Consider the following 20,839-nt stretch of genomic DNA (forward strand, 5'->3'; position numbering starts at 1 on the left):
TATATATATATATATATATATGCGTGCGACAATCGCGGACACTTTAGCCACAGCTATCTCTCTCTTCCCAGCCCCCATTCCCATCGCGCGCATCCAGTATGCGTACGTGATGTATACTACGTCGGCCATAGTAAACCGAAAAAACAACCGCCGTGTAAACTCACGCCGTGTACTCAGGCAGATAGATTTTGCGGCTGTACACCGAGTTCAAGATATAATCAGAAAGAGACGGCAACAACAGGAGCCGAACCTCTCATTCTAATTGGTGCTCGGCGGATGAAACACATAACCTCATAAAAGTATACCTCCCCGATTGTGTTTTTCAACCTTATTGCTCTCGCCGCCTAGCAGCTGCTCCCCGCCCTTTCGTCGTACAACAGAGAGGTTCAGCTCACGGTGTAAGAGTAAGAGGTGGTTCCGACTTCCCTACACTCCCTGTGTTGAGCTCTGTGATTATCATGTCTTAGTACGACGGAAACCCGCCAGGGATCTCATGCGTCTGTGAGGATAAGGTAAACCATAATGGCGGCAATCTAGCAGACAGTATTCACGAAAGTTTGACGTTTGCATGTCGAAAATCAAATCTGCTGCTGAAGATTACATGAATACATTAATATTTAACAGAATAAAATAATTGTATGATGAATGTATGTGACTATAGCGACAATATATTAGTGAAAATGAAATGCATGATCAATCGAAAGACCAAAGATTGAATAAAATTCCATCGATACGCTTTCTTGATAGAGAGAAAACGGTAATCACATTGAATCAATCATGCAAAGGATGCACAATAATAAATGTGTGGGTTAATAATAAAATAGTTACGCATTATGTATATTATTATTATTATTATTGTATTCAAATATATTAAAAAAAATTAACCTTTCTTTTTTATGAACAGTATAGTATGGCTTGTGTTTTGTTTACCCTACTAGTCTTTACCAGTTCCCGACTTTTTGTTCTAGTTGATTGACGCATTCTCATAACTGTATAGTAATGTAGACAGTATGCAAATGACTTCTTTCTTATGCAAATCACATGGAAACGAGAACTTACAATTTATTAGAGCATCATCAACTGTCATCTGATATAAATTAAGTACGTTGAAGTGCTTTTCGCGAATGAAATGATTGAATTTAAGATCGACGCCAAATTGTTTTACAGCACTGGACCACTTTTGAAATATAGAAGACTGTTTCGTCAGCTCCTAGACATCCGCTTCGACAATCGCGCAAACAACAATTGGGTATTTGCATGATTTTTATATTTCTTAACTTTTGATGTTTTTCGATTCTATAAATTTTTTTAGAATTTTTGAAAAAAAAATATTTTGTTTTTGTTTATAAGTATTTAAATAATTTAATAAATAAAAAAAAGGCAATATTTAAATGAATAAGTAGCTCCATCTCGCGTATGTGACGTCACAATGCTGAATTTTTTTGAAATTTTTAGCGCCAAGTTCTCCTGTAAGCACGCCGTACGTGTAATCAGCTGTTGCTCTGTGTCGTGATTGATGAAAAGAACGTCTGATAGTGCTGTTTATTATAAACTAAAGTTATTAAATTATTTAATATGTCATTAAAAAACGATTTTTGTTGGTGTATAGTACCAACTTGTAAAAATACTCAAACTAATGCTTGCTTAACATTCTTAGTATAATAACATTGACGTGATCATAACCTCCACACAATTATCCGTGTGAGTTAAAAAAAAAAAAACACCACACAAAAATTGATTTCTATTTTAATTATTTTCACCGAAGTCTGACATTAATTATACAATGTATCAAACTTGAAGTTTAAAAAACTTACTTAAAATTTTTTTAGCGCTAGAAAATATTGTACATTACTCTTTGTGGATTCAAATAAACGCGCCAGTAGCAGCACAATGACGTCAAACCAATCACATTCCGTTTTATGTCACGTGACTTTTATGTGATTTAGGACCACTTTTATTTATTAAATTATTTGAATATTTATAAACAAAAACAAAATATTTTTTTTTCAAAAATTCCAAAAAAATTTATAGAATCGAAAAACATCAAAAGTTAAGAAATATAAAAATCATGCAAATACCCAATTCACCATTTTCTTGCCTTTTGAGTAAACGACAGAAGCCCAAACGTCGATCCCGGATTGCCTGTCAACTTTCGTTATTATTACCCCCACACATTTATTATTGTGCATCCTTTGCATGATTGATTCAGTCTGATTACCGTTTTCATTTTATCAAGAAAGCGTACCGATGGAATTTTATTTAATCTTTGGTCTTTCGATTCATCATGCATTTTATTTTCACTAATATATTGTCGCTGTAGTCACATACATTTATCATACAATTATTTTCTTTTGTCAAATATTAATGTATTCATGTAATCTTCAGCAGCAGATTTGATTTTCGGCACGCAAACGTCAAACTTTCGTGAATACTGTCTGTTAGATCGCCGCCATTATTGCTTACCTCATCCGCACCGATGCATGAGGCCCCTGGTGGATTTCCGTCGTACAAAGACAAAGTAATCACAGTGACCGCGGGCCAGTCGGACCACCTCTTATTCTTACACCGTGGTCCAACTCCAGCTGTGCTCTCTCTTTCTAATTACGGCATCAGCTCGGTGCATAGATCACGCAGTAGTGCTAAAATTCAAATCTCAGATACAGAATTTATGATCCAATGAAATAACAAATCAATATAGGTAAACAAGACAAATATTTGTCTTATTATTTAGGTCTCATTTTATTGCACTGTATATAGACATTTTACATTTTTATATAGAGATGTATATGACATATTTACAGTGTAAGTTCAAAATTGTTTGATTAAAATTATTCGATTAAAATGGCACTTAATGAAATTATAGACCGTTTCACACTCTATTACATCGTAAAAAATACAACATAATATAAATTATTAAATACAGATTGATACGTTTATTTATATAGAAATATTGATTTTTTTACTGTTACGAGAATTTAAAACTCAATGAATTGTATACCTTTTTATTTTATTTTAAATCATTAAACCTGATTGTATTATATAAACTAAATATTGGATTATTTAATGCTATTAACGCGTTATAAATTCGTAAAGATATAAAATACAACACAATAGTAGTACGTATGTATGAAAATGGATTTTTTTATTATTGCTCTTTGGATGTAAGATTTCTGTTGACAAAAAATATTTTTTCTCATTTTTGGTTATTCAATTATTTTGTAACTAGTCGATTATAAACTATTCAAACATATTGCTTTTAATTACTCTGGATTTGTTTGCATTGGTCTACAAAATTTGGTAATTTTTTTTTTTTCATTATCATCGGACTTTTTCGATGAGTTTTATTTTGGAAATTCTCAATGCAAAATTATATTGAATACCTACTCAAATACTAAAAATCTAGCAAACATTTTTTCGTAAGTTTATATAAGGCACAAAACTGTAACATTTTACTTTTTTACTCGACGTAGCTAATCTGCAATACTAGTTTAAGAATAGAATACAGATATAATACTACGTTGACAATATAAATTAGATATGACACCACTAAATAACCAAATTTTTCAACATTGCATCGTAAACGTTACATATTTAATACTTACATTTTTGTTTTTTTTTGGCGGTTGGAAAAAGAGTGCTCTTCGTTAACTCAATATTCTTTCTATATTTCACGAAACATCGCAACCCCATTTTAATCACAAAATTGTATCACACAGAAAATATATTAAAATGTATCACTCTTTTCAAGTTTCTCTCAGACCACGCCTAGAAGAGGTATAAAAAGACCAGGCTATTCTGGATAGGTTATGTGACATCCAAGAATTAGCGCGAGAGAGGGCGGAGAAGAATAGTTAGGATTCTGCGACTGTAGAGGCGCTGCTCACCTTACACGGTCAGCTTCCACCACTACGCTTCCACTCTCTACTATACTCTTTGTTCCGTTCCACAAGTCCTTGCTGTTTCCAAGAAAGTGGCGTTGCACGATAGAAAGTGACGTCAATGATTCACATCCGAGTTAAGCAATTGCTAGGTCAAATGTCACCAAAAACGTATACCCGATATCCTGTTAACTCGTCGACAATATTGACTTCTACGGTATTTATCGGAGTTCAGGTTTGATATAAATTCATCGTAGCCGTATTGCTACAGCATTCGGCCACGAATAAGATTGTCGAAGCGAAGGTCATTTTAAGGACGCTGCCGATTGACGTTGGCAGCACTGGCTTAAAATTGATCGGACGTATCTATTACCCGGAAAATATTATATTCATTCTGGAACTCGCTGGGCGAATGTAAACAGGATTGGAGTAAAGACGTAATGGCACAAATAAGAGGAGTGAACGATAGTGGCACCAGATAGTGGATATTTACTGTGCTATAATCGAAGTCCGGTTCAGTGCGGGTGGTTATAATCGATTTTTATCGCAATGAGGTGTGTTTAATAATTCTCGCGAGGTACCGAGTAAGTGCTGAGAACAACGCGGACATTTATTTGATCGCACGTCGTGCACTGATCGGGGAGCGAGGAGGGATAAAGATATCTGGCACCTGCAAAGTGGGAAGAATAACCAAGAAACGGAGGATTGGCGTAAGCAGCGGGAATTATCGTGAGGGGTTCGTCAAGGGTGAGCATTCCACCTTGAATATCATCACTTACACCTACACATACTCATAACCTACCGACCTATCCCTTGTATCCCCCTCCCCCACATTCTCCCACCCGTCATCCGAAGTCCGAATAGTTATAACGCCAAATACCTACGCATACCTTCAGCAAATAATCTAGAATTCCGCACATTTTACCCGTTACAGTTATCGTATTTAATTTCCAACAATTTGCCAATTTATCGAAGAATATCCATAAGTTTGCTTGCCTGTTAAGTCCTACGCCAAGTTCTTTATACATTATCGATTGTGTCAGTTCGACTCGCAATCTCACTTACTAATCATCCGCACCTTCTGCTTGATGTGGGTATACGATGTAGATTTATCTTACCGAGCCCATCATCCCAACAGCTGGTAGCAAGTTGTCATTACCAATGAATACTATTTTCATTTCAGTAATGGGCACGCAATATTGTCCAAAGACTTGTCGTTGCGAAGGTTATCCGTCAGAAAGATGCATATACCCCAGGGCTCATTTATTCGTTCAATGAGCAGCAATCTGAATTTAGCTTCTATGGATAAAGAAGCATCTAACTTACACGTGCGACCTGTGAATAAATATAATCGAAAAAGAGTATCGTTTTTCAAAAATACTTCTGGTAAACAGAGAAGTAGGACGAAGTTCCTTGGTTACCACAGGTCTGGGGTTAATCAGAATGAAACTGCCGAATTTGCAAAGCCACCCATGACGGACACTTTGAGACATGACGAAAAATATATCGCTCGAATTGAAGGTGGATCAAAGGTACAAAATTCGGGAAACTATAGATGGAAAAGTCATAGTTTTCTGGTATTCTTTCTGTCCCTTTTGTTTCCATACGATATCTGCGCAGCTGATCCGAATCAATGTACCCCTGGACTAAACACACCAGGAAGTAAGTTTGCACGTATTACAGAGATCAGTGATCTTTAAAAATACATTACATACTGCGAGATGACTCACCTTATTTCTGAATATAACAAATATTTATGTTTGAATTAGCATTATGGTCTAATTCAAGGCATACTAAGTCTAACTAACTGTATCCATTGGCAGATGAAGTGAGTAATTAGGATCGCTGAAACCTTTTGAATAACATTTATTATTTGTATATCAGGAACATCGCCAGCGGGTGATATAGTCTTAGAGTACGGACAGTCCTTGAAGATATACTGTATGCTGAATGAGACTCTCACGGAATCAAGATTTCGTGGTAAAAACTCCTCCGATTTGGTATTTTTTCGAAATGAAAGTGAAATGGAACCTGAGTATATAACTGTTGTCAACAAAACAACAATTGAAATGTCTGTCAAGAAACCAGAACCATCAAGCGACATGTACTTCTGCAAACTGAGATTGGATAATGGTTCTAACCCGAATTATGAGGCCGTCTGTCTGAACAAAGTTTTTATTGGGTGTAAGTAAAGATGATTGAGTATTTTTCTAAGTCGCTGTAATATATATGGAGAAGTCTACGTAAAATCGACACATTTCTTTTCTTAGTTTTTTAACTGTGGCGAACTTTTTCATCTAGAGCCTGCTACAGCAGTAGAAGCTCTCGTGAATTACTTGTAGTTTTATAAAGATTTTTGTTTTCACTCTGAGCTGTCTAAGTCTATCTATCGGTAGTCTAAAATTTATTCGGAATATGAAATTTTATGCAAAATGTCATTGCTAGAAACTAAAAATATGGGCGCAATGAAAAGCGAGCCAATAGTTGAAAAGAGTTTGAATGCATATTGTTTAGATACATCATCTCGTGTTATTGTATTACAGTTCACAAAGATTGCGTCTAGTTTACCTACCAAATTCACAATACTCGGTAGTGCATTTTAGTTCGTTTAAGCTTCCTGCAATCAGTTGATTGATTCTTTAATAGTATTAGTCGGATGATAGCCGATGTAGTCAAGATCATAGTTCAAGTATTAGTCGAAATCAAGAATAGCAGAATAAGTTACGTTTGAAAACCGTTCCATTCATGCATAATTAGTTGTACTTTTCATAGATAGACTCAGAGATGTCATTGTTCAGATTTCGACTGGAATTGAAAAAATTCTGACATAATACGCTGGTTTCGTCAAGGCAGGAATTTGCACTATGATGAGAGAAACCGAGGGAGAAAATACGTTAACTTCATACAGACATTATCCTAGAGTTATAAAAAAGTGTTAAATGATAGTTTTTTTTTTTTACCGATGTAGCGATTCCCTGTAAATATCACCTGTATTCTGGGACTATATTGTTGAAATTTATTTTGTGTTACAGTCAAACCTAAAGAACCATTGAATTTCTCTTGCGTATCGCAAAACTGGGAAAATCTTACCTGTACGTGGGTGCCAGCACCCAATCATATCGCAACTAAATTCTCTCTGGGTTACAAGCTACCTGGTAGAGTCGGTGGAAGGACAACTTTTAAATGCCCGGAACCAAAGAGTGACCAAAAGCTACCTCCAAACACTTGTATGTGGGACGCTTCTACGGACCCCCCATACAGAATGGTCCATGAAAGCTTCAAATTTATGCTGACTGCTGAAAACTTTTTAGGAACCAAAGTTTTCACTTATCCAATTCATCATTTTGCGCATGGTAAGCATTAAAAGCATATGGAAGCAAATTACTTAAGAAATAATCATATGGTTTCAAATAACCTGTTTATTCCGAAATTGCAAACTTCTGGAATATTGTACGTCAAATTAACTGGAAGTGCTGTTATACTTTCTTTACTCATTCTTGAATATCAAAGTATCCACTACTCAATACACGATTACCTTGATTATCCAAATCAACTGGGCCTAGATAATGGAACAGTAACGTTGGATGAAACGATACTGTGTGATGAAGAATATTAGAAACATGAGGCGCACATTTTTATGTCAATTTTACAAATGTCTCGTCCTGCATTAACGCGCGCCATTACATTTTAACTACGTTCACGCGTGAAGTTCATAAAAATATCGATAATATTAACATAGGACTGTGAATGGATTTGCTCTTATACATTTTTTTTTTCTAAGCACGTGTTAAATGTTTCAAAATTCGGCTTTTGCTTGGATAAAGTAAGACATGGATCACATAACAGAGAGTGCGGGTAATGGAGGCTCTACTCCATAGTTTTTTAAAAAACAAAACAAATTCGTATGTCTGACTCAGATCATTGAGCTCATTCTTTTAATTATTTATTTATTTCCATGGGTAAAAATATAAGTTGCAATAAACAAATTTCCAATTAGCACGTACTGTTTTATCATACATGGATCCATGGGTCTGTGCATGTATAACTTGTGGATCATGTTTTCAATTGTGTAGGCGAATGGTAAAATAAAATTGAAACCTGTTTACAGTGATTCCCGAAAAGCCTACCGATTTGTTAGTTGTCAACAAAACTTACTCAAGTGCATACCTCCATTGGAAGATACCGTATCCAATGGGTACCTTTCCGCCAGGCTTGCACCATAAGGTTTCTTACCAGAGTGCTTGGGACAGCGAAACATCTTGGAAGGTAATATGAATATAGATGAGGGTGCCTCTAATATAAAATAAGACTTCATTTCTTTCGAACAGCAACTCGATGAAACCATAGTTAATAACGTAATATCGAACTCCCTTCCGTGTCTTTTATGGGTATTATTCAATATCTCACTATGGCCCGGTCGAGGAAGACGGAAGTTTGTCCTTGGTATCGATTTTTCGAAAGGTAAAAAGCTACATTTTACACTGTGTTGTATATCTCGAAGATCGTAGGACTTCAAATGTTTCACGACATCTCAATTTTAAGGAAATCGAATGAGTTGTTAACGATTACCTCCATCCAACCGTCCGAATTGAATTTCTTACGTGTTATCCAAATGGCCAATACGAAATGTCGATGTGTGACCTCTAAAAAGAATTGCACAGTATTTTCCTTTCAGGAAGTTCAATATTATGTTATCATCTATGGTTTCGTGAAGTGACCGCATGGAAGGATTTTGAGGTATCCTAATATACATGGGAAAATAACTGTACTCCTGACAATAGTAAAAAATCAATAATATATAAAAAAAAACTATGCAGTCTCGATCAATCCTAATGTTGATAATTTCAGACGGAATATATAAGGAATGACCATCACCGTCACACTGAAAAATATTTCAATCTTACCAATTTGAAATACGCAAATACAGCTTACGACGTTAGAGTTTTCAGCAAAAGTGCACAAGCAGTCGGAGAAGATAGTTGGAGTCAGTTTAGTGACATTAACTTCAGAACCGCGGCTACACGTAAGTCGGCCTTGCACATTCTCAGCAGCATAAGTTATTTTTATATAATGCTTCATGTACGCACGATGGCACCTCACGAGAATGCGATCATCACCGACCAATTCTGTCTGCACGATTGAAGTCATATCTGAAGAAATATTGTCTCAAAGAGTGCTGAGACAATAGACATATCCAGTTTAGTTGGAGCAAATTGAATATCAGTAACCTGAGTTGACTGCATACCCAGATTGCTAACATTGCGTTGGTGAAAAGCAATGTATATTGAATGTGTAGAATTCACCTCCTTTGTGCGAGGGGTTAGAGGTGAATAGGACAGAACTGTGCTTTGAAAGAGATTTTCATTAATTTATTTGGAACTGATGTAGGAGGCAGACCGGTAAAAATTGGTGAAAGCCTATTTTACGGACCACTGTAGTACAAATACAGTACATGGCGCTGCAAATTGTAGAAAATATGGGCATTCGTAATAAAAATGGATAGAAAATATTTTGTATTTAATATGTTGCAATTTCAATTGATCTCAGCATCTGTACAGATTTATTCTCTCCCTTGTCTGAGAGTTAGTAGCCGTGGAACATTATTATTGGTATTGTTTGAGATTTGGGGAGTTACAAAGGAATTATAGTCTTAAATCCAGCGACGAATTTTGCCATTTATAATCAATAATTTCCAGATTATAAAATAATTATTTTTTCACTGACTTGGCATAATCCATCTCGGGCTCTCCGTCTGTTAGGCCCGATCCTCCTTCAACCCTCTCCCCCCACTCCCATATCGTATCATCAACTTATTCTCATGTCCACTTGAATTTCCAATCGGAATAGACACATGTACCAGAATGCTGAAATTTAACTAGGACCTGAATGAAGAACGAAAGGAAACATCTGAAGTCTAAATTTCCTTTTGTATGATCTTGTTCATTTCTTATCTTTCGCTGCTAATGAGACCAAGGAGTGAGGTAATCCATGATAACACCTTGCCAAATGGCTCACAGTAACATCAGAAAATTTTAGCAGTCCAGGTGTACATAGTCAGAAGCAGTGACATTTTTTTTTTTTTTTTTAGAAAAATATGAAAAATATTTCATTGGATTTAGTATGAACCATTATACTGTGTGGAATGACTTAGGTCCAGTTTGCAAAAAAAGTTCTCTATGCAAATGAGAATAATTCGAATGAAATGCCCCATCACAAAGTCGTTGTAATCTTAGGTTCTTGAGTGGTGACTGAGTTTTCATAGAAATCGTAATCGTCGCGGCAATTACTGGCAATGCATTAAATTAACATAACTGATACCCTAATGTGTAGTGCCAGGGCGACCAGCCAAGACGGATGTTGGAAGTTTCGAGATTGTCGCCAAGAGTGCAAATAGGGATGTATACATATACTGGCAATCAATTCCGGCATACTTGGAAAACGGAGACAACTTCATGTACAAAATTGTTAACGTCGAAGAAAATGGCAAAAAGGTGAATCTGCAGCCGCAAGAGCAAACTAAAACTTATGCAAAGTTCAAAGGCATCAGTGTTCACAGTTTTAGATTTGAAATTGTAACTGCTAACTGTAAAGGAGCAAACGAGCATAAGGCTGTGATACATGTTCCAAGTAAACTCGAAAGTAAGTTCTGCGATCACGCGTACAATGTATTTTGAACTAAATACCAGAATAGTTGTTTAGTGTAAATTTATGGTTTAATTTGTCTCAGTGCCACGGGAACCAGATGTGTTTACGAAAATCGCATTTGATGCTGGTCTCTATGAGCTGTCATGGAATCCACCGCATGATTCGAACATTGTAAATTACACAATATTTTGGTGCGAGAATGATCGTGACAGACCCTATCAATGCAATGTAAGTTAAAAATTTATCCATTTATTACGCATTATGGCTACAAGTCTACCGCTGGTATTATATTCCTCACTTATCGGTAAACCCTACGAATCGAACAGGATGTTCAGCCATCTCTGAAATCCTACCATTTCTAAAAATATTCTCAAATTATTAACAGTTGACAAATGCCAGGATTTGTCCTCGAATTTCTTTAGTTTCCATCAACTACTCGCATTATTCGAAAAAATTCTGCTTTCCAATTCCTACTTCTTGCAAGGGTAATATTTTGATTTCTTGACAATTTCAAAGTATCAATATTAGCCAGGTTCCTGTCTCGCCCGCTTTCATACCAATAACTTGGCAAACTAATCCTATGAGATTTTGCCATCTTTAGTAAAGTCTGCTTGAAATACCACCATTGCTTTGAACGGGCATTGACAATTTTTCTCTTCTAATATCTTTCTTCTCTCTCTTGCTATTCTCAGGGATACCTTGACTGGGTTCACGTAAATCGGACTGTAACCGTATACAACATCACGGTGCCTGACAAAAAAAAAGTCTACCAATTTGCGATAGCGGCGAATACAGATCGAGCCAGTAGCGGCATGGTATGGGCCTCGTGTACCGCCATCCACAACAATGTTATCGGGAAGATGAAGTCTGTGTGGATAAATCGTCCCGAGTCGCACCTGATTGAGATTGGTTGGAAGCTGGAGTGCTCCGACCGCATAGGCATTGTTGAAGGTTTTAAAATATATTATTGCCCCATTGTAACACCGGAGAACTTTAACTGTAAGGGTGCGAAATTAAACAGAACAGTGAAGGCTGACCCTCAGACAATGCATGGCGTTGTGAGCGGCTTGAAGCCCTATACTACATACATGCTATCCGTAGCAGTATTAACAAAGAACGGCGAGGGTCCTCAAAGTGACCCGCAATATACCACAACACTTGAGGGAGCGCCCACCGTGCCTGTCAATGTTGCGGTTAAAAACGTAACGAACACAACTATGGTGGTTGAATGGGAAGCCCCATCTGCTATGAACGGAGTTTTACGATATTATCATGTCCATTACAACCAAAATACGACAAGAGTCGAGGGAGCCCACGGTAACACTACCCGAGTAGTGATTCAAGGCCTCAAACCGCACACGCACTACAACATCAGCGTCTCGGCATGTACCGTTACATGCGGCAATCTCTCCACACCGATAGGTCGTTGGACTGACATTGGAGTTCCGGGAAAACCGGAAGTACCCAACATACGATTTAAGAATTCTAGCCAGGTTCAGATTATCTGGAGCGAACCAAGAGAACCGGCAGGGTCTATAGAATTTTATGAGATCGAAGCTGAGGATAAGATCTATACCAACATAACTAATCATGGTCAGTTACACGTGTACTTTGGATTTTAAAAACTTGTAGGGTTTAATTACACGATTGCCTTGAGTAAAAAGGTACCAAATTCCGGTGCTATAGTTCAAAAATTCGGAGCACACAAAACTAAATCCCACTTCTTGTATGTACTCGGATGACATTAACTTGCATGCATCAGCGAGTTTCTTATCTTTCATAGAAACGTTTAACGGCTTTCGTTTAAGGTGTAAATATCTAAGTGTTTGCGCAATACAAGATATTGTTTTGAAATTTGCCTTAACAAATTGCCCCTTTGGCAAAGATTTTCTCTGTGAACCAATCAATTTTCAAGTTGCGTAAACCTAGCCCAATCTGGTACGTGTACCAATGATACATAAAATATTACTATTGATGGTATTCATTCGAGAGTCGATATTTAGTACGAGTCAATTCCGAATGGTGATATTTATTTCTGATACAGAAAAGTATCTGGATATTGCTGACTGTCAGACCAATCGTAACAGAGCGTATCGTTTCCGCATAAGAGCTATCAACTTTGGGCCTAATAAAACACGCCTGGAAGGGCCTTGGTCCGAATTCGGAGAAGGGAGCTGTTACACCAGTGGTGAGTACGTTTGCGCTACCTGAGACTGGAAACACGATCGGCAGAGCCATAAATTTTCATCACCACCGAATGTGTATATTTTTGTGACATCTCTTCATCACAGTATATTATTATGTGAATATATTCTGCTTATTAAATGCCACTGTTGCTACCTATCAATAATCTACACAGTGTTCTCCCTGGATTATTCATACTTGATGTATACGCACACGAGGTTTTACACCACAGTCATTAAACCGGTATACCATTGAGTATTTAGACAATATCCATACAAATATCCAACCATCTGTATTTTTATTTATTTTCTACAGAACCACCTGTCTTGGCCTGGGTTTTAATATGGATTATCGGAAGTCTGAGCGGCGTAACCTTCCTACTGTTTCTAGGATACACTTCAAAGAGGTGACTTGACTTGGAGTACTGATTTTTGAAATATTATTTGGCATGATAAAACAAATGATGCAACAAAATAACTACCTGTGCTGAGATAAGAACCAGATGCGTGTTTTAACTAATTTTATCACGGTTACAGATTGTGGATTAAATGTAAGGTGATGCAGGATGTGGAAGTAAAATTACCACCTGGTCTGGCTTCGAACACGGTATTTGGAGTATATTTTCTAATTTTGCTTCTTAGTGGTGCAAGCAATTATTGAAATACATGTACTAATTCAATCAAATTTTTCTGATTATAGCAGAAATTGTTGGGACCACCTAACGAACAGCACCTACCACCACGTTCTGTAGATTCAAGCGGTTGTTCGAGCGGACAAGAGTCTGTGACGTCTTCTCTCACCTCAGAGTCTCACGTGTCAACGGATAGTGGTGCCGATCTAGATCCCTTACCAATGTCACCGACGAAACTACTCGAATCACCACCTACTTGGGAATCATCGAGGTTGCGACAACGCATTGTTGCTGGTACCAAACCAGAGTCATGTGACGACCACGGACAATGGGACTCATATGTTAAAGTTGCCAAAACTGTAGACACATCTGCCGGTGACACTCTTACTCTGGCTAAGTCGACGCCGAATCTCACAGCAGATAGTATCAACACTACTCCATCGACTGGTCTCTACAGTACGTCTCAGCAACATGCCTGGTCATCGACCGGATATATAAGCATGCCTTCTTCCTCTTCGTCCTCCGCCTCCTCCGAGGAAGAGTCGTCAAACAGTTCAAGTCCTTCACCACATGGCCAGGTAGGTAATCAAGGCGTCTACAGCATAGTGGGCTTGGCACCTCCGCCCGCATTTCCAGCTAAAACAGGGTTTGGAGCGGTGGCAGAAACAAGTGGTGTTAATAGCACTCACCTGCAGGCTGTGAACCTTATACCTTTCGAGTCTGAACCGAGATCAACGACAGCAGTTACGTCGAATCCGTACGTCAGTCTTGCTTCCCTGGAAGAGAAGACGAAAAATACCAATATCCCGCATTTAACGTCCCTTGGAAACTTTGAAGATATGAAGCTTGTTCACCCGACCCGAGAAGTAGAACACTCCCAGTTACCAATATCGGACAAATATTGCAAGCCGTATGTGCGAACGGGATTAAATGATACCATGACGAAATCATGCCCACCAAACAAGCTGGACGATGTAGATGCGCTAAACTCTTGTTACGCTGTGACAGCGACGGGGGAACCTTTCGGCCAATCACTGATTCAGTTGCCGACACATGCTTATGTACCTGCAGGTACGAGACTTGGTGCGTTACCTGTGAGCGGCGCTAAGGACTCGACACAAATGCAAAGTCCTTACGTTGCGGTATCGACCATGATATCCATGTTGGAACCTTCATCCCATGCCAACCAAGAAAAAAGTCCCGGCGTTGACGACCACTTCACGCCATCCTACCCCTTCTCCTCTGGAACCACCGAGTCGTCGATGGCAGCGTTACAGAGCTTAGAGGACCATGACGATCATGTAACGTGCGATACGCCATGCGTATCCACTACTTTGCCAATTGTCAAACACACATCTGGTTATGTGACTATAGCAGAAACTCCATCGCGACCTATTGGGAATTCAACGGTGGAAAGTTCAACACTATCATACATACCCCATCAACAAGTCGATCAAAAATCACCACTCTCTCAACAGAACGTTAATCGAGCTGACGAACAATACAGCAAAGTGACCGTTGTGCCGACAAGTACATAAACATGAATAGCTGCTACATGTAAAAATATCCGTATGCCGGTGTGTTGGGCAGCAATGTATACAGACCACGAATATTCGATGAAGCGAGCCATGTCCACTAGCGTTGTAGATCAATTCACTATGGTAACTTGAAAAGTGTCAAACATGGATGCAGCTTTTGAACCACGATTCTCCGAATATTCTCAGTAGATGTAGCTACATCGAATGATGCGAATAATGCAACGAATGATGCAGAGTGCAAAAGATGACGTCTCTAAATATCGTATTGAATATAAGTTGAAGTTTTTTGTTATTTACAGTACCTGCCGAAATCGTCCTCGTCTTATACGCGGACTTGTCTTATGTGCGGGTAACTAGTAAAAAACACCCCGAAATACTCTTTCAGAATTGGGGGTTGACTTATACTTAAACAATACGGTATTTTAAGTTGAACGACCAGTGTGTCGTTCATATCCATTCATGATCCATTGAACCCTGTATTAGCTGGTTATAGTGGATCTTGAACAGCGAGTTTAAGTGGAGGTGTATTATCCGACCATGCAAGGTAGTGGAATGAAGTGGAATAATTCTGCATGTTTTGTACAATTAGGTATGGTGGTATTATAATGAATAAGTGATGAATTATCAATGAATTATTAGTAATTTTACGAGAGTGCATGAGGGCAGTAAACTCGGGCAGAATTTTCAAAGTGAAAAAAATCTGCAAGCTTGCTGAGAAATAATTTTAATTATTATTAATCATATTCCTACGTAACATTGTATATTTTAATATTAATTGTAGGCCACGGGGGTGTTTATTATTAATTTTTCCCATCGGTCGACATAATTTGTACAAAATGTCCGTTTCTGACGTACGAATTAGGAAACGATAACTGCAGCTTCAAAATTGGCTGCATAAATAATATGCGATGCAATTGTATTACACCGCAGACTGACGTTTTGCATGTACATACGTCTATAATCGAGTTATTATAAAATATATGCATATGTTATCTGTGTGTATCAGTGGTTGGGTTTAAGCTGTTGTCGATAATTTCATTCAATGGAATATTTTAGCTTTCTCTTTTTCGTCAATTTCACCTGGCATATGTATTCTACGATCATGTACAATAATTGACAGGACTAAATTTTTAGATTGCTTTAATATCTATGCAATTCGTATATGGAGGTTTACATAAGGAGCTGGCAATGAAATGAAGTAACCACTTTTAACCATTAAAAAGCCGGCCCGGCTCCTGTCGGAGCCAGCGGGTAACTCAGTAACTCCACAGGAAGTATTCACTATTTGTATGCGTAAATCATACCTCTAAAAAATATCGAATTTCAAGGAAAAAATACCGCCCCGGTAAAGGTTAATATTCCAAAGTTTGAGTATATTGTGACACCGTGTATAACTCGACAGTACACGGGGTTATTATGCAATATGCATCCTCATTAATGGATTACGGAAATCACGTTCAACCGTTGAAACCGCTGATTGCACAGCATATTAATTGCTTTCAAAATTTCAGGTTTAGTTATACTTTGCACAACGATGCAAGACTTGGCTAAAATTCGGTCATTTAATTTCAGCTAACATATCGCATCTATGATTGTGTGCTGTGCTTTCAATACTAATGCTGTTTGCCTATTGGGCCAGTGAAGCTTACGCCGTGCTACGTTAGTGTAAAATTAGACAGAGAGGGTATAAAACAGTGAACCATGTGAGTAAATTCTGGACGTATGCAGCACACCCAAGGCAATATTATTTTTGTGAGAAGCATTATACGGAAAACAATTCTACCAATCCTAACACGTGAAAAAGTCAAAGTTTATAAAAAAAAAAACATTCAAATCATACATTTCCTCTAGTAGTACAACATCATGGAATGTAAATACAAATATCCGAATGAATCGACGCGCTTTATGGCCATTCTTGGCAATATCAATGGTATTTCCAACATCTTGTGCTGTTAGCCGACAGAGATGCTCCGTATTTACCTTCTCATTCGATCAACTTCAATAAGATAGTGTCAGTGTCTTCGTCTCATTTTCCAGTTGAAAGATGAATCTATGTCATGGCTTTGGTCAAATTTGCAATTTTTGTCTGTATTTTGAACAAAATAGTTGAATATGGCCATTATTTACCTTTTGTTCGTAGTGAAAGGAAATCGTTGTATTTCAACACTTCTCCATATCCATTAAACATGTATTTTTCAGCCTCAACTTGATACCGAGATAAACTGAATCGAACTAGTTAGTAATAACTTGAACATGAAGACAAATGCAATGAATTTAATGCTCAATTCCAATACTGTTCTAACACTCCTTGGGTTTCAAATGTACAAACTTACAAACTCGACTGTTAAAGGGAATAAATGACGCACGGTCACTAATGGGTGGTTTGTTTGGGGCAAGGTAAAGTTTATAGAAGTGAAAGAGTTTCAATGATGCACAGGCATTACTATGTTGATGCGACACATAACTCCAGCATGTCGGACTCCAACTCTTCTCAATACACGTTGCCCAATAAGTTTGAGGAAAAATTCATGAGTTAGCACATAATATACCGGATGATCAACGGCGACCGGCAACCCTTGAATGCATCGAATCCTTGCGAGAGAAAAAAAATATTGCAGGTACATGCAGTCTTCTTGCTGTTGTTCACCAATTAGATGCAATTTTAGAACTTTTATGGCTGTAATCACAGGCTGCTAGGTTCATGGCGCTTGTTAAGTTGTAAAAGGTGCCTCTCATTTTTGAACATGAATCACTTTGAACGTATATATCGTGAAAATTACTTATCCCTTTAACTTTCTGAACAGGAACATTTCGTTCTTCCAAGAATTCGACCTATTCGAGTATTGGCGGTTGATGTTGATGATCCTGCGTGCACACATAAATGGTCTAAACTACTAACAAAGTTTCATGCCATTTGTATCAAGTTTTGTATTCAATTTCGCATATCTTACTACTATGAATCTCAGATTTTATAATCAAATGAAACAAACACACACTTTATTTCGCAAAAAAACGAATGGTTTGTCCATAAACTGGTTCTTGTTTCCAAGATGAACGGAAATTAAACGGAACAAATGCAAACTCACCTGTTGAGAAAACATTCTCTGGAACAGAATGTATGAAATCAATCAGTAGTCACGATACACGTATAAGTAATTGGAATAAAAATTATGCAACTATGTTAAATAGGAGTTTGATGCATAATATTGAAACCCAGTCATTGTCGGATATGTGAAATTGTTATTGTGTGAAAAAGACCTTCTTTATATACACTATGTTTATGAAGTAGTATGTCAGCTGTCGTTGATGGCCCAACTTGGATATTTTAGTGGAGCAGTAACACGGCAATCACCTGTATCTATATCATTCACCTAAACGATGATCAATGCTGTGAACCACATCTTACAATGCTTACATCAATATCACATACATGTATTTGCAATCGGATGAGAAAAATCAGTCATTTCTCAAACAGAGTCTTCAGAATGTTAGACTTTTCTGTGAAACAGTCGTTCCACTTGTTAAAATTTTAGCACATCATCTGCACAGTGAATTTTCTGCAAGTTTTTGTTTGTTTCAATGCGAAAGATTTGATTCAGAAAAAAGAAAAAAATTGCCCTTACTTTGTCAGACATAATAAATAATTATCCTACTTGATCACTTCCTAAATATATGAATAACAGTTTGAGTATGACTACAAATCAAAACATATTTTTCGAAATTGGCGATTTCAATTTCGGCTTACTATTGATTTTACACTGTTCGAACTGTAAATGCTGCACCATGTTTTTAGCTTAGAGTACGCCTACCATGTAGGTGTTGACCATTGGCCTTAACTTTTTTTCCTGGGTGGCAATTGGCCTATATGGTATCAAATGTCTCGTAGTGATCACATTCGGAGTAGGTAATTTTAAAAGAAGTAGCTCGCTTGACAAAAAAAATTTCTTACCATGAGCTTCAAGTCGGCTACTCATATTCATTACAGGGGTAGCCTCAAGTGTTTCAACCAGTTCGGAGATATTCATGGCGACTATTCTCCACCACACCACTTGATTCTTGATCGTTTGGTACAATGATAACATTCACACCACTCGTTATTTGTTCGTTCTATGATTATGATCATGTTCAATATTATCTCAACATATCTCTCTTGCAATGTAAATAGACTTTTATTACGATAACAGTTCTTTTCGATCAATGTGTTATGCATACATGTGTGTGTGTGTGTATATACGTAAGTGTGTGCGTGTCTGTGTGTCTGTGTGTACACATATATTTTAAAGAGTTTATTAAATGTGAAAGTGCACAGTTTCAAAGTTTGAAACAAAAATTAAATCAATCGATCAAAGTAATTTTAAATAACAATAAGTAACATTACAACAATGTAATGCATTGTATCGTCTATTTGCCTTTGTATGTATCTCTGCACAGGCACGTTAACAATGAATTTTTTTTTTTGCCTGGTAACAAGGCAATTGCTGTTAATATACGTATAGTACGTTTTATATCTATACAATATCATCCATGTTTCTGTATACATGTACCACATACAACGATACTATTATGTGTACAGAAATTTCAGCATTTAAGTTTTTTTATTACACTAATCATACGGTAAAATGAATTTACGTCAAGTCTGGCTAGTTCTCTAATACAGTGGTTTACATTTAAATATTAAAAATTAGGCTTACATTGTCGTATAGAGTAGGCACACGAAATGTGGTTCCTAGCGACAATAATTATACAACGAAATCTGTTGATTATAGTTATAGCTGTGGTTTGCTGATTTTTTTTTTTTTTTATCGATGTGCAACAATTTTAATTGTTTATTCAATGCAGTGTAATTATTTGTCACAAAAGTAGGAAAGATAAGAACAAAGGGTAAATCGGACTTATTTTGTATGTATGATACGTTTGTTCGTTGTCCTGATGCTGAGAGCATTTTCCTGTGTTACATTCATTGTCATTGACCAAGAATCTGCTCCCACAGCATCCAGTGTCAAACCGAATGATACTATTGCGCATGCACGCGTATGTGCTTGGGTACGTAACATACTTTTAATTATACTGTATGTTATCTTAAATTATATTTGTATCTGCTCGGGAAACTATAGTTTTCAAGAAAAATTATATCACTCGACACCTTCCGCAGCAGCTGACACGGTGTTTTTTTTTTTTTTTTTTTAGTGACTTCATTTTAGTTCTGGATTCATAATCGAATTGATAGGTGTACCATATACTAAAAATTGTTGATGCCATAAGATAACACTTACATAAATGGTAACATCTGTTAATTTACAATCTTGGAAACGTCACAACGATAATATAATAAATGATATAATATTTAATACGTTATGTACGGACATGCATGAAAATACTAATTTTAAATGATCTTTGTACAGAATATTGTAAAATATATTTTTAGTACTTGTTTTGGTTTCACTAAGTTACTCTTTGTCTTTTTAGCATTTCAAACCGTACGAAGAATTTCGTTACAATTATTAGGCCGAGAATAGGTGCAACCCCTAATACTATCTATATGCACCCCTAGGGAGGGCGAAGACTACCCCTATGCCTTACTGTATATGCTCTAAGCCCTATGCATTCAATTTTCTAAATCTAATGGCCATTCTACGATCTCTGTTGTCAACCAACTAATTCCAAGCGATTTCAGTATACGTTTTTTTTTTTTCTTGTCAATGTCAATTTATAACAACTGAAAACTATTATAAATTCACAAACAATCCCAATTATTCCAAAGTTGAAGTATTTTACTACCTGAAAATGCAGAAAAATTCAAGATTTTGCATGGAGTATAAAAAAAATGACAGAATGAAGCAAAACAAGAAGGGGAAGGGAAACTGTTAAGATATCACGACAAAATCAATTAATGTGTCGCTGGACCATATACAATAGCATTGGGAAGTACCTATATAGATACAGTGTCTTGTTACTTTTTAATT

General features: G+C 37.0%; 1 protein-coding gene and 1 long non-coding RNA gene across 3 annotated transcripts; one reads left to right on the forward strand and one right to left on the reverse strand.

Annotated features, from left to right (window-relative positions):
* On the reverse strand, positions 1-4,229 carry LOC124219604 (uncharacterized). The gene is made up of 3 exons (XR_006883420.2): positions 3,603-4,229; positions 2,464-2,639; positions 1-499 (listed from the first exon to the last, which is right to left on the reverse strand). It is a non-coding gene; the product is annotated as an uncharacterized lncRNA (long non-coding RNA).
* dome (cytokine receptor domeless) lies at positions 3,934-20,326 on the forward strand. Of its 2 annotated transcripts, none has more exons than XM_046627371.2 (13): positions 3,934-4,625; positions 5,062-5,540; positions 5,763-6,062; positions 6,911-7,231; positions 7,987-8,144; positions 8,727-8,901; positions 10,209-10,517; positions 10,606-10,751; positions 11,216-12,116; positions 12,568-12,711; positions 13,023-13,113; positions 13,244-13,313; positions 13,410-20,326. In XM_046627371.2, exons 2-13 carry the CDS (start codon positions 5,120-5,122, stop codon positions 14,874-14,876), a joined length of 4,503 nt encoding a protein of 1,500 aa, XP_046483327.1. In that variant the 5' UTR covers positions 3,934-4,625; positions 5,062-5,119; the 3' UTR covers positions 14,877-20,326. The 2 variants fall into 2 exon arrangements, with proteins under 2 accessions (XP_046483327.1, XP_046483326.1); XM_046627370.2 differs by having other exon boundaries at positions 3,935-4,625; positions 13,407-20,326.
* Positions 20,327-20,839: the final 513 nt, after the last annotated feature.

The sequence above is a fragment of the Neodiprion pinetum genome, chromosome 5 (assembly GCF_021155775.2).
Source record: "Neodiprion pinetum isolate iyNeoPine1 chromosome 5, iyNeoPine1.2, whole genome shotgun sequence".
Classification (NCBI taxonomy): domain Eukaryota; kingdom Metazoa; phylum Arthropoda; class Insecta; order Hymenoptera; family Diprionidae; genus Neodiprion; species Neodiprion pinetum.

Excerpts from the sequence above, each read along its gene's own strand:
- dome (XM_046627370.2), top strand. The coding sequence starts at position 5,120 with ATGCATATACCCCAGGGCTCATTTATTCGTTCAATGAGCAGCAATCTG. Across the intron at positions 5,541-5,762 it reads TGGACTAAACACACCAGGAA|GAACATCGCCAGCGGGTGAT; the intron begins GTAAGTTTGCAC and ends TTTGTATATCAG. Across the intron at positions 13,314-13,406 it reads CTGGTCTGGCTTCGAACACG|CAGAAATTGTTGGGACCACC; the intron begins GTATTTGGAGTA and ends TTCTGATTATAG.